The sequence below is a fragment of the Patella vulgata genome, chromosome 2 (genome assembly GCF_932274485.2).
Source record: "Patella vulgata chromosome 2, xgPatVulg1.2, whole genome shotgun sequence".
In the NCBI taxonomy this organism is placed as follows: domain Eukaryota; kingdom Metazoa; phylum Mollusca; class Gastropoda; family Patellidae; genus Patella; species Patella vulgata.
Window position 1 is genome coordinate 53,267,115 of NC_065880.2, and position 12,349 is coordinate 53,279,463.

The 12,349-nt window shown below is 35.4% G+C and overlaps 1 protein-coding gene across 7 annotated transcripts in view; it reads left to right on the forward strand.

The window, feature by feature from the left end:
• The window catches only part of LOC126812352 (anoctamin-4), a 70,326-nt gene that overhangs the window by 40,085 nt on the left and 17,892 nt on the right, over positions 1-12,349 (forward strand). For all 7 annotated transcript variants that reach the window (XM_056099234.1, XM_056099236.1, XM_056099235.1 and 4 more), the window contains 7 exons: positions 2,023-2,171; positions 4,310-4,428; positions 5,798-5,853; positions 6,231-6,334; positions 8,734-8,868; positions 9,945-10,102; positions 12,230-12,312. In XM_056099234.1, coding sequence (XP_055955209.1) covers positions 2,023-2,171; positions 4,310-4,428; positions 5,798-5,853; positions 6,231-6,334; positions 8,734-8,868; positions 9,945-10,102; positions 12,230-12,312 — 804 coding nt within the window. The remainder of the gene's footprint in view (positions 1-2,022; positions 2,172-4,309; positions 4,429-5,797; positions 5,854-6,230; positions 6,335-8,733; positions 8,869-9,944; positions 10,103-12,229; positions 12,313-12,349) is intronic.

The window sequence follows — 12,349 nt, forward strand, 5'->3', positions numbered from 1 at the left end:
TGGAACATAACAACTCTGCTTTTAATTGAGGTAGAATGTTTGAACTTGATGTAGATGTTTATTAGGTGAATGTCTTGACTGAGTTCAATGATTAACATTTCAAGCTAAAGCTAAGCAGAGCTAAGCAATTTCATTGGTTGATGCTTCGGGACAAGATAACTTTGATTCTATCTGTTAGAGAGTGATGAAACTTAGTGTATAGTTGATAATCAGTTTGATTGCTTGATACCCTTAAAAAGAATAAATGTGCGATTAATAATTATGTGTCATCTATTTATTTTGGGATTTCGGCGGGGGACATCAGCCTCACTGTTGGCTTGTTTTTTAATTGAAGTAGTCTTTTAGTCTATTATAAAAGTAATTACTGTCTGAACCATCGTCAATTTTAAACAGATTTCTTTGATTATGATCAAACTACTTAACTTTGGTAATTATAAACTTACCTGTGTGTTTGAAATCAACTCCTGTTAAATAAAATCCATTGCACAATTTAATATCCCAACGAATAAAAAATTTCTCTCTTGAAAAATTGAATTGCCTCAAACTTTTGACATGGAGAAATACCAAATTGTAAGCTGATTACGTCACTCTTCTGGAGAGATCATTTTGTATAAAGGGGTTACAAGATGTCAAGGTTTGCAGTACTTTTACGACAATTCAAGTTTTGTGTAAGTCTCGACTCGGTATTGAGTTTGGGCTTCACACACTAACTGCCCGTATTCCTTTATTTTGTTACCATTTTTTTACATTCTAATAAAATATCTGCAAATTTATAGCTTTTACCTTTTGAAATATTTTGTTTTCATCATATTTTTGATTAGGGTCGCGTGAATGAATTTTCTTTTTAACACAAATGCGACCCAAAAACAATGACATTCGTTTTACAGGTCTTAAATTTTACCCATGGATATCTTTAATCTGATATATAACATGATAGATCTAACGTACATGTACAGGGTATTTAAAATTATGGGGCTATGCATGTTCCTGACGCAATGACTGTTATGTGCGTTTTACAACATCTGATAAGATGTACGTTGTTAAAGCGAGATTAAGCCTTCTATTGAAGATGGGGGCTATGGTGTGATTTAAGTATTATTTACTATAAATTAAAAAAAATAGTTGATAAAGAATATATTTTCATCATATCACAGTACGGTCAAAACTGTCAAATCCCGAAGTGATGGTGCAATTCTTGCAAGGTCTTACAGTTTTTTTTAGCATTATAAACCCACCCAAAAGACGCTTCCAAGGTTGCCGTAACATGCTTATAGATGTCATTGAAACGGTTATTATTGGATTGTAAGAATGATATCAGATTGACAATACTATTTCTCGGAAACTTGTAATTGTCTTCAGTTGATATTTTTCGTTGCCCAAACTCAAACGATCGAAATGAGGACGTTTTGTTTTGATTGCAACACGTGGTTGTCAAAATCTCTGTCAAAGTTAAAATACCCCCGCAACAGCTTTAATGGTTTCGTCCAACATGTGAGGAAGCCATGTTGGCTTGAACTCAGTCAAAAAACAAGTAAATGTTTTTTAAAGAGAGAACTTTTTTATTCGTTCGGATATTAAATTGTGCAATGGGTTTTATTTAACGGGAGTTGATTTCAAACACACAGGTAAGTGTATAATGACCAAAGTTAAGTAGTTTGTTCATAACTGAAGAAATCCCTTTAAAATTTACGATGGTTCAGACAGTAATATTTGCATTTTTATGATTTTTTTTCCTGTGTATTTTTCTATCTACTTGATGCATGATTATGAACAGCAATCATTTGAATGTAGAAAATAGATTTAAAGTTACTTCTGTAATGTTGGATAAATACATGTACACCTATAAATCGAAATTTTAAAAAAAAAGAGATTGATTTTTAAAAATACAACAATGCAATAAAATCTTCGAAATAAAACATTTTTTTTCCTTTATTTTCAGAATTTAATTAAATTGTTTCAATAAAATTATATGTATTCTATTGATCTGTTCTTATGAAATAAGTGGTGTATTTTTTTTACCAGCATCCAGCTACATCAGTGACCTTGAAAATGTGGGATACTGTATCGGGTGTAGGTAAAAGATTATTGAAGCCATTTCAAGTTGATCAAACCATTTTACCTAAAAAGAAGAAAAAATATACTTGTCCATATAGCTCTGATAAACATTATCTGTAAGTAACATAGTTGTTATTAACATATTTTTGTTTATATCTCATTAATATCGATTGCGTCACTTTACATATGCACATCATATTCCTACTCATGTAGCATTTCTACTGTCAGTTCATGTTCAGTAGTCAGCAGACTTTGATGTGTTTGGTTTTCCATAATTGCCAAATTGTGTTGAAATCAGGTACAAGGGTAACATACTTAATCAGTGAAAGATGTATTTCCCAGCAGATTGGTGTAGAAAGTATTCTTCAATCTGTGTTCTTAGGGGATGACTTTTGTCCTGTTCATTGATGTGGCATTCCTTGTCCTGGTAAATTTAACGGTCAGTTTACAAGTGTGTCAGTAAACAAAAAAAAAGAACATGTACCAAAAAAATAATAAACTTTATTAGTTTCTGTACTGTAGAGACACTTAACCTGCATCGACATGGATATTACCCCAACCGAATTGGGATTAAAATTTTCGTTCATACTAACAGAATTAGAAAGGATAAAGTGTGTATGGTGCACGGGTTCCACGTCGGCCGCATATGCCGGTCAGGACCTAGGCCTATGGAAAATGACCGTGACTAGAGCTGACACAATGGTCATTTTGCATGCCAGAAAGAGAGCCTTTTTTTTCAAAACCCAATTTTCAAACATGGCTACGATCGACCTCCACTATGTAACTATACAATTGTACAGCCAGTACAGAATAATCCACATGTATAGAAGCCACATAATCTCGTGATTGGTGTTATAGAGTTGTATACAGTCGTCAACAGATTATACCGAGTGTTGTGTTGATAATGATGAGTGTCTGGTAGTAAAACAATTAAAGTTAATTGATATGTGGGTATCTTATCAATGGCGTGAAGTGGTTCATTGTTAATCATTCACGTATTGTCCACGTGTCATAAGAATTTTCTACAACAAAGCCGTTTACCGCTATTACAGTCACGCACGATGTAAACGAGGTTATTATGATCTTCGAAAAAGAGCAATTGATATGAAGTACTGCTCTTCGAATCCAATCAATGTCATATCAAATAAAAACAGCATAGAAACTATGTAAATCCTCAAGAACGTACGTGAGAGAAAAATGCATTTATAATTTTTTACAGCAGTATTACGGCCTTGTGGGAATTGTAGAAATAAAATCTAGAGATTAGTTAACTTGCTTACTGAAAAATTAAGAAAATTACGTATTCCAGTTCTATTGTGCAGCAATATTGATAATTCCATGTGTAGCAAAAATGTTGTGTATATACGGTTACTTTTATACACGACGGTATTCTAGGGGGCGCTAGTGTCGCTAGCTGTGAAGATAGTTATCCGTTGGTCATAGTTATACATTATTAGGATTTACGTCACAATTCTGCGGCCCGTAAAACCAATAAATGTGAGATATATGCCGTGGATGATTATATATGTATCTTCATTTCAAAGTTATTATAACAACTCAAAATTATCCAGGTCAGTGTGTTTTCTATAGAGCACATGGTAATTACATGTGAGCTACTGACATGGTTTTTCTACAGCCAATTCAGCTATTTCGTTATTTAAATAGCCAAAACGGAATATTTAATTAATAAATAATTATCATAAGCCTTACTAATATCTCATTTTTTGTGTACCCCATGCTGACAAAGTGGTATAGACACATGAATTCACAATACCCTACCATGAATAAAAAAACATGAAATATGAGTTGACTTTGAAAAGTTTTCTAGGGTTATCAAAAATGACCAGCAGTGGAAGCCCTAGTATTGTGGTACTGCAAAATGTGTGTATAGTGGCACTGCAAAATGTCATCTTGTATGAGACTATAACTTTGTTGAAACATTGTGTCCACAATATCTTGTGAGTTGCTCTGCATAATTTGGATCAAGATCCTACTTTTTATCCAAAGAAAAATATCCAAAATCAGATACACTAAGTAGTTTGGTATCAAAGTTTACCCCGGATACTAATCCTTGTGTAAATTCAGCCTTGATATAAACATAGTTTGATCACATTTTAGTCATGTTTATCTGATGATAAACTGAGGATTGTCTAGAGATCCAGCAAAAATGTACGGTGCAACATGAGACATAGTGCATCCATTGTTTTGTAACATATATTGTTGATTGTAAATGCAAAATATGATTTAAATTCAGATTTGAAACTACTGAAGATGGGCAGTTAGAGTTCACCAATGCTGTTAGAAGTCGTATTGTTGATTATGTTTTAAGAAGAAAAGCTTTTAAGGAAGATACTCAAAAGGCATTTTCTTTTGGTATGTAAATTATTCTCTAAATTTCTTTTTTACCAAAAAATGTCTATTTTTCCCTTCCAATATATTTGACTTTCAATCTGATTAAAATACAGATCTATATTTCGTTTCAGTTTTTTTTTATACGCCCACATTGAAATGTGTTCATATACTGTCATCTCTCGTCCGTCTGTCAGTCTTTCCAGCCGTCGTCCACAAGCAATTGTGGACGCTCTAGAGGCTGAAGTTAATACTGGATTGATTTTAAATTTAGACAAAGTGTTTATGGTCATGATACGAAAAAGCCTATTGATTTTCACCGATTTCCAATAATTACCGCCAGAGTTATGGCCCTTGATCACTTTGAAAAATCTTGTGGATGCTCTTGAGGCTAAAGTTAATATCCCATTGACTTTAAATTTTTACACTGTGTTAAAGGTCATTAGACAAAGAAGCCTATTGATTTTCAACAATTTCCAATAATTTTTGTCAGAGTTATGGCCCTTGATCACTTTGAAAAATCTTGTTGATGCTTTAGAGGCTAAAGTTAATATCCGATTGACTTTAAATTTATACTCAGTGATTATGGTCATCAGACGAAGAAGTCTATTGATTTTCAATTATTTCCGATAATTACGGAAAGAGTTATGGCCCTTGAGCACTTTGAAAAATCTTGTGGATGCTTTAGAAACACGCCTATATTTAATCGTTTCGATTGACTTTAGATTGATACACAGAGTTTAAGGTCTCGAGTCAAACAAGTATATTGATTTTCAATAATTTTTAAAAACTTGAACAGGCAAACCCATGATATTATTAAATGTTTTGTGTACTAAACGTTAGCATGGACCAAACAAATTCTAATGATTTTCTGATAATTATTTAATGAGTTATTACTCTTAATCAGATTTTAGTGTATTATAAATGTTTCATTACCGATAAAAGTAATAATATGCGACAACTCTTGTTGACTGCCCGGATGATTTAGCTGCTGTGGGCTTATGTTTCATTGCCTGGCAACCTATCTTTTTATACTTTTGATGGCCTCTACTACATGAAGGTCTGACCAGTTGTAGTGGGAGGTTGCGTCAGGGGTCATACAGGCGGCCTTTGACCCAATGACGTTAGACATAAATTAATCGGTCAGCGTTGACGTTTCTACTGGTTTGCCCACAGTTCCATGCGCAGCACGCCAAGAACTCGCTGTAACACACCGTTTCAATGGCTGATTCCTCACATTATCCAGAAAGCCTGTTATATAACAACTGAAATGAAATAGGATCTATGTTTTAATCAGATGGAGGGCATGTGCTACTGTCATCACTCTTTTTACATCACATATTAATGTTTAAATATAAAGGGTATACAAAAGGATTATGAAATTATTTTTAAGGTATAAAGAAAATGTTAAATGATGGATATTATTCAGCTGTTTATCCTTTACATGAGGTAAGAATACTTACTTACATAGAGTTAAACATACATTATGCAAGGGCAAAATCGGCCTATTGTAGGTCTTTCTTTAGGCCTGAAATGTTATAAAAACTATTAATTAGACATTAATTAACTTATCCAGACCATAATCAGCTCTCGATGTCAAGGCTTGCCTGTAGTTTTTAACTATCATAGTGAGAACTGCCAACTCGTTATCTAATCTCCCATAATGTATCTTTAATAGAAAACAATTTGATCACAACTGTCTTTTCTACAGGTTTTTCTCTTACTTTTTGTGTGGTGCTGTTCTCCTGCACGTACATTTAGATGGTCTAATTATTTTGTTTTTGTAAACTTCCATTTAAGGATTCTCTGTATACTGTATTTTACAGGGACATTGGAAACCTGGTTCATTTAACAATAATAGAAAAATATTATTTGATCACTGGGCTAACTGGAAAAATGTTCTGAAATATCAGCCACTGGATCAGATCAGGTAATCAGAAATATATATTATTAATAGGTTACATGTATTAATATTTATACCCCATTTATGTTACTTTATGCTTCCCCACTAAATACGCCACTGTGATGTGATACATGTATACCCAAAGCCTAGATTTTAAAGACTTGCTATGACCACATTAAGATTGGGAGAGCTGAATTGGAAAAAAAATAAAAATTGCTCTCCTGGATTTAAGATCTGGAAATAATACTGGTAATTATATGTAATGCTCTTTATTTGAAGAATAGAACACTGTATTGCTATTATGTTTCTCGTTTGTTTTAAATTCACATATTGGCATTAAGTTAAATGTCAATAATATTTCTCAATAATTACCTGTCTTCGTAAATATGACAGAAAATGAAAGCAAAACATCTGAGATAAGAATAGTTCATGATGTCAAAACATTGTTTAGATTCTTTATAAAAGAGTATTTTAAAAATTACATTGATTGCTTAATTTTTCATGAAAAGACACAACTGTCAACTTTCACCTATGATCAGGTCTTGCTTGTTATTCATGCCTGTGTCAAGCCTGAAGTTTTTGTGCCAAAATTAAATATTTTACTAGTTTTGTTGTATGAAATGGCAGACCCTTGGTGCCTTACATGGTAGTAGAGTTTAAAGCGCTGATTTTCATGCGAGATTGTAGGATAATGCTGATGATTTTTTAAGTAGATCGAGGCATTTGTCATCTAAGCTTCAACTACAGGGATACTTGCCCACTAAACTTATAAAAAACCTTTAAAAAGTTTTATGGCTGTCATATTGACTTGATTGGTAAATATAACATGTCTCTTTCGGCTATTATTCTAGATATACTGAGCGCCATGGAAAACGCATCACTTAGTTTTTCGTATAACAAAATGATCCTGTAAACATATCTTATTTATTTTGCTTCTTATTGTGAACAATATTCAAATGGGAACACATCAATAACAACACATTTGTACACTTATGGATGTTTAATCTGTAATCAAGGGTACAAAGTCAGAGGGGTCAAAACCAAAAGTACGACACAGATGTCAGTAGCGCGTGTGTCCTCCATGGGCCATCATCACGGTAGGCTACAGCATTAACGCGACCCCTGCAAATGTGTAGGGTGGTCCGTTGATGAAATGTGAAGCCTCCCCACACCCTTACACTTCCCCCACCCCATCGATTTGTTTCGAAGACGCAGCAGTCTGCAAGACGTTCCCCAAGACGTCTCCACACACATTGACTTCCATCAGCGTGATAAAGATGAAAGCGACTCTCATCACTCAAGAGCACACTTTGCCAGTCCTTGAGCCCATATCAAACGCCGCCGACGGTGATGATCCCTGAGGATAGCTCCAACATAAGGTCGTCGTGCAGGGAGTCCTACTTCTCTTAGACGACGTCTTACGGTGTTGGCACTTACTGGTCCTTGTCTTCCGACGACTGCTGCACCTGTTCGAGTCGCTGGGCGGAATCTGTCACGCAGATGAGTGACCCGGATGTAGCGGTCTTGAGCCTGGGTTGGAACGCGTTGTGGACCAGGACGTTGACGGTCACGTGTTGATCTAGTAACTCGAACACGTTCCGCCAACCTTATAATAGTGGACTGATGACAATTGAAGTGTCTGGCAATAGCACGTGTAGACATGCCAGCCCGGGACATTCCCATGGCTTCATTCCGTTGATTTTCAGTAAGTCGAGTCATCTCTAGCTCGATTCCGTCACACGTCCAACAACAAATTACGACAGATTGACGTTTCACAGTTCATGTACTGCACATTAAGTTGAAAACATGCTTTTAAAGGGCTCACACACAATGCTGCACGTGAATATTGGGTTTTTCATGTGCATCTCGTGCAATTTTTTTTTGTGCACATGGGCTGATATTTTTTGTGTTTGGGAGCATTGTGTGAAACAATAGTTCATAGTATTGCATAATATTATACATACAAAACCACCTAGTAATAAAATATTTGGGAAAAAAAAGTGATGCGTTTTCCATGGCGCTCGGTATATATTTAATTGACACTGTTTGTCACGTGCATTTTGCATACAGATAGTCCATTGGCCAATCACGGTATTTTACCGAGGTTTCGTCTTATGGCTTGGATGCAGCTATGGCGCGTGTGGCGCCAGGCAGGGTAAGCTTACTCTTCCGGACACCTGTTACCACTGTTTGTCGTGTATTTTGTACACGGTGAACAGTCCATTTGCTGATTACACCATTTGGCCTATACCGTTTTTTAGGACATCGAATTTTGTCTCATGGTTTGGATTGTTCGTACTTGGTTTTATTTTATTTGTCAAGATTGAAAACATTTTATTTCATTACCTACATGATTGTAGTCAAAATCAAGTAAAATTGACACAATGTCATGTGCTAATGTCCATTGTTTCTTGTCTTTTTTTCAGGGATTATTTTGGTGAGAAGATTGGAATGTATTTTGCATGGTTAGGTTTTTATACGAATATGTTGGTACCTGCAGCTTTAGTTGGAGTTTTTGTGTTTGTGTATGGATTGTTTATTATGAATGCCAGTACATCAAGGTTGGTACTAAAGACATTTAATCTAATAGAAATATATTTTCTATATTAAAAAGTTAAATTTGTCAATAGTAAACTATTTCAGCAGTCTGATTAAATTACAGATCTATATTTCGTTTCGTTTATTATACTTTTGATGGCCTCTACCTTATAAAGATCTGATCGGTTGTATTGGAAGGTCGCGTCAGAGGTTATACGAGCATGTTTCATGAGTATGAAATGAAATGGGGTTTAACGTCCTACTGTTCTGCTTCGACTGGGCTAATGAAGACATGTTGACCATTTTACATTTGATTAATCGATCAGAGTTGATGTTTCTAGTTTGTTAGCCACAGTTCTGTGTACTTCATGCCAAAAAATTGCCGTAACAGACCATTTCATTGGCTGTATAACAGGTTACATAACAACTCTTCCAGATCCTTGTGCAGTCAAGACAAGTAAAACGAAATTTTGAACTATGAAAAACGGAACAAAATAGGGTCTGTGTTTTAATCAGATTGCTATTTCAGTATTTAAAGTAAAATTTTCAGTATTTAAAAGTAATTTTTTGTTAATATTTAAAGTTTCTGCTAATCATTTGAGGGATTTTTAATTCGTTGCAAACTAAAGCATTGTAAAACTTGGATCTTAATAGGATTATCAGTCTAAAAATGGTTCAATTCCATTCAGTATTTACAAAGATATAATGAAATGAAAATTTATCAACATTTTGTGCTTCCACCACAGATCATGTGGTTATGATCTCCGGAATTTCCAATGGAGGCCTTGGCAAGGAACAGTGTCTAGTTGTTCAAATGGGAAGAAGCACTGTTGTCAGAGCAAAATTTTCCTCATAGCATACTGCATGGTGATTGCTATTGGCCATTTTATATTTTAGGGTGGATTATTAAATATTATGTGTAATTAGATATTGTCGGAAAATTCAAATGACTGACTGTTGGTAGCTGCTTTAAAGAATATATTTTCTTTTTTTTGTGAATATATTTCATCATTGAACAATATTTCCATTTTTGCAGCTTTTATTGTCATCTTATTGTAACAATTATACATCAATGTGTTCAATCTCTTTTTTTATTTAGTAAAGAACTCTGTAATGCAAAAAATATTACCATGTGTCCATTATGTGATAGACAGTGTCCTTATTGGAATGTCACTGATGCTTGTAGTCATCAGTCAGCAAGTCGTATCTTTGACAATGATGCTACAGTCTTTTTTGCTGTGTTCATGTCATTTTGGGGTAAGAATTGTCTTTTGTATCATTATTAGATACGCCCACATTTTCATGTGAACGTATTATGCCTTCGCCCCCTGTTTGTCCGGATGGCTACAGGTCACAATTTTTATCCGATTTTGACGAAACTTGAAATATAGGTCTGTCTCCCAAAGATCTTGGTTCCTTTGGTATTGGCATGTTTCGGACCATAACTTCATGGATTATGGCCCCTGATTACAAAAAATCATGTTTTTAGCTTGTGAACACTAGAGGTCACAATTTTCACCTGATTTTGATGAAACTTGAAATGCATATTCATAACCCAAAGATCTCGGTTCCTGTCGATATTCGCGCATATCGGATCATAACTTCCTGAATTATGGCCCCTGATTGTACGAAAAATCACATTTTCAGCTTGTGGTCCCTCTAGAGGTCACAATTATTATCCGGTTTAAAAAAACGTTCGACTATATCACCGTCACACCGTAATTTTGGCTGAGTTTGACAAAAAGAAAATGGACGTGACTCTGCCCCTGGGGGCTGGGCATGCAGCCCAAACGATAGGGATGTTCCTTAGGGTACAAAGAATAAGTATGCAGAGTTTCAAGATGATATATTAAGAAATGCGGCCTGTAGACGACAAACAAACAAATACAAGAAATGGGCGTGGCTCTGCCCCGGGGGGTCGGGGCATGCACCAAAAACAATAGGGGTCGTCCTTAGGGTATAAGGAATAAGTATGTAAAGACACACACCCATACGCACACAAACACACACAGACAGGGGTGAAGGCAATATACATCCACTTATAATGTGGACGTATAAAAAGGGTTAATCTGATAGATTATGGCACAGCACCTTTAATATTGGTTATTTTTAATTTAAATGTTTACCAAAATATGTGTTTTTGACTTCTACAGTGAAACTAAATCATTAGAGTACGTAATTATTTGCCATCAAATTTATATAATGCGTCTTTTGTCTACTTGTCTTCCTCTAATACAGGGGGGTTGGATGGCCGAATGGTTAGCACGTGCGCGCTGTATCATAAAGTCTGTCATTGAGTCAACTGGCGTGGTTACGATACCCCGGTTGTACGTGACAAGGAGTAGGGTCGCCTGTCCAACCTCGTGGGTTTTCTCCGGGTCCTCCGGTTTCCTCCCACTGCTAAAGACCCCTACGCGCAAGCGATTTATTGAAATAAAATTAAACCATGTTAGTCCCGAAATGACCTAGTTTGTGTCAAGCGGACGTTAAACCCCATTTCTCTCTCTCTCTCTCTCTCTCTCTCTCGTTTAATACCATTAAAACTAATACCAAGGTTGTGGACCCTCTAGAGGTCACAATTTTTTATCTAATTTTGATGAAACTTAAAATATGTTTATATCCCAAAGATCTAGGTTCCTGTAGATTCACGCATATCAGACCGTAACTTCCTGGATTATGCCCACTGATTGTACGAAAAATTGTTTCTTTTTTTGAGTTTGTACTCTTTCCATGTCTTGAAAAATGTGGGCGTATCTTGCATGGCGACAACTTGTTAAATAAAAATCCTTTTTTTTTTTTTCAGGACAACAAAACATATTAATCTACTAGATGTTGGGGGGTAGGATGGCTGAATGGTTAGCACGTGCGTGAGCTGTATCATAAGGCCTGTCATTGAGTCAACTGGCGTGGTTTCGAATCCCCGGTTGTACGTGACAAGGAGTAGGGTTGCCTGTCCAACCTCGTGGGTTTTCTCCGGGTCCTCCGGTTTCCTCCCACTGCTAAAGATCCCTACGCGCATGCGAATTATTGAAATAAAATTAAACTATATGTTAGTCCCGAAATGACATAGTCTGTGTCGAGTGGACGTTAAACCCCATTTCTCTCTCTCCCTCTCTCTACTAGATGTTGAAATTAATGTATAAGTATATGAATGGGTTGTATAAAAACTATCAATCCTTATGATTGGGTTGTATAAAAACTATCAAACCTTATGATTGGGTTGTATAAAAACTATCAAACCTGTTTCGAGAACAGGTCTAGTTTTTTTTAGTTTTTGTTTGTTAAGAAAGCTACTAGCTTATGTGATAGCTTATGTATTATCACAATTAAAGAATTACACTGTAACTGACCATTTATTTTAAGTGTTCAACTTTTGTTTTAAAGGTACACTGTTTCTTGAGTTCTGGAAGAGAAGACAAGCTGCAATTCAGTATAAATGGGATTTGTCGAACTTTGTTTCTGAAGAGGTAATTTAAAACATACTATTTTTACAATTTTCTAATT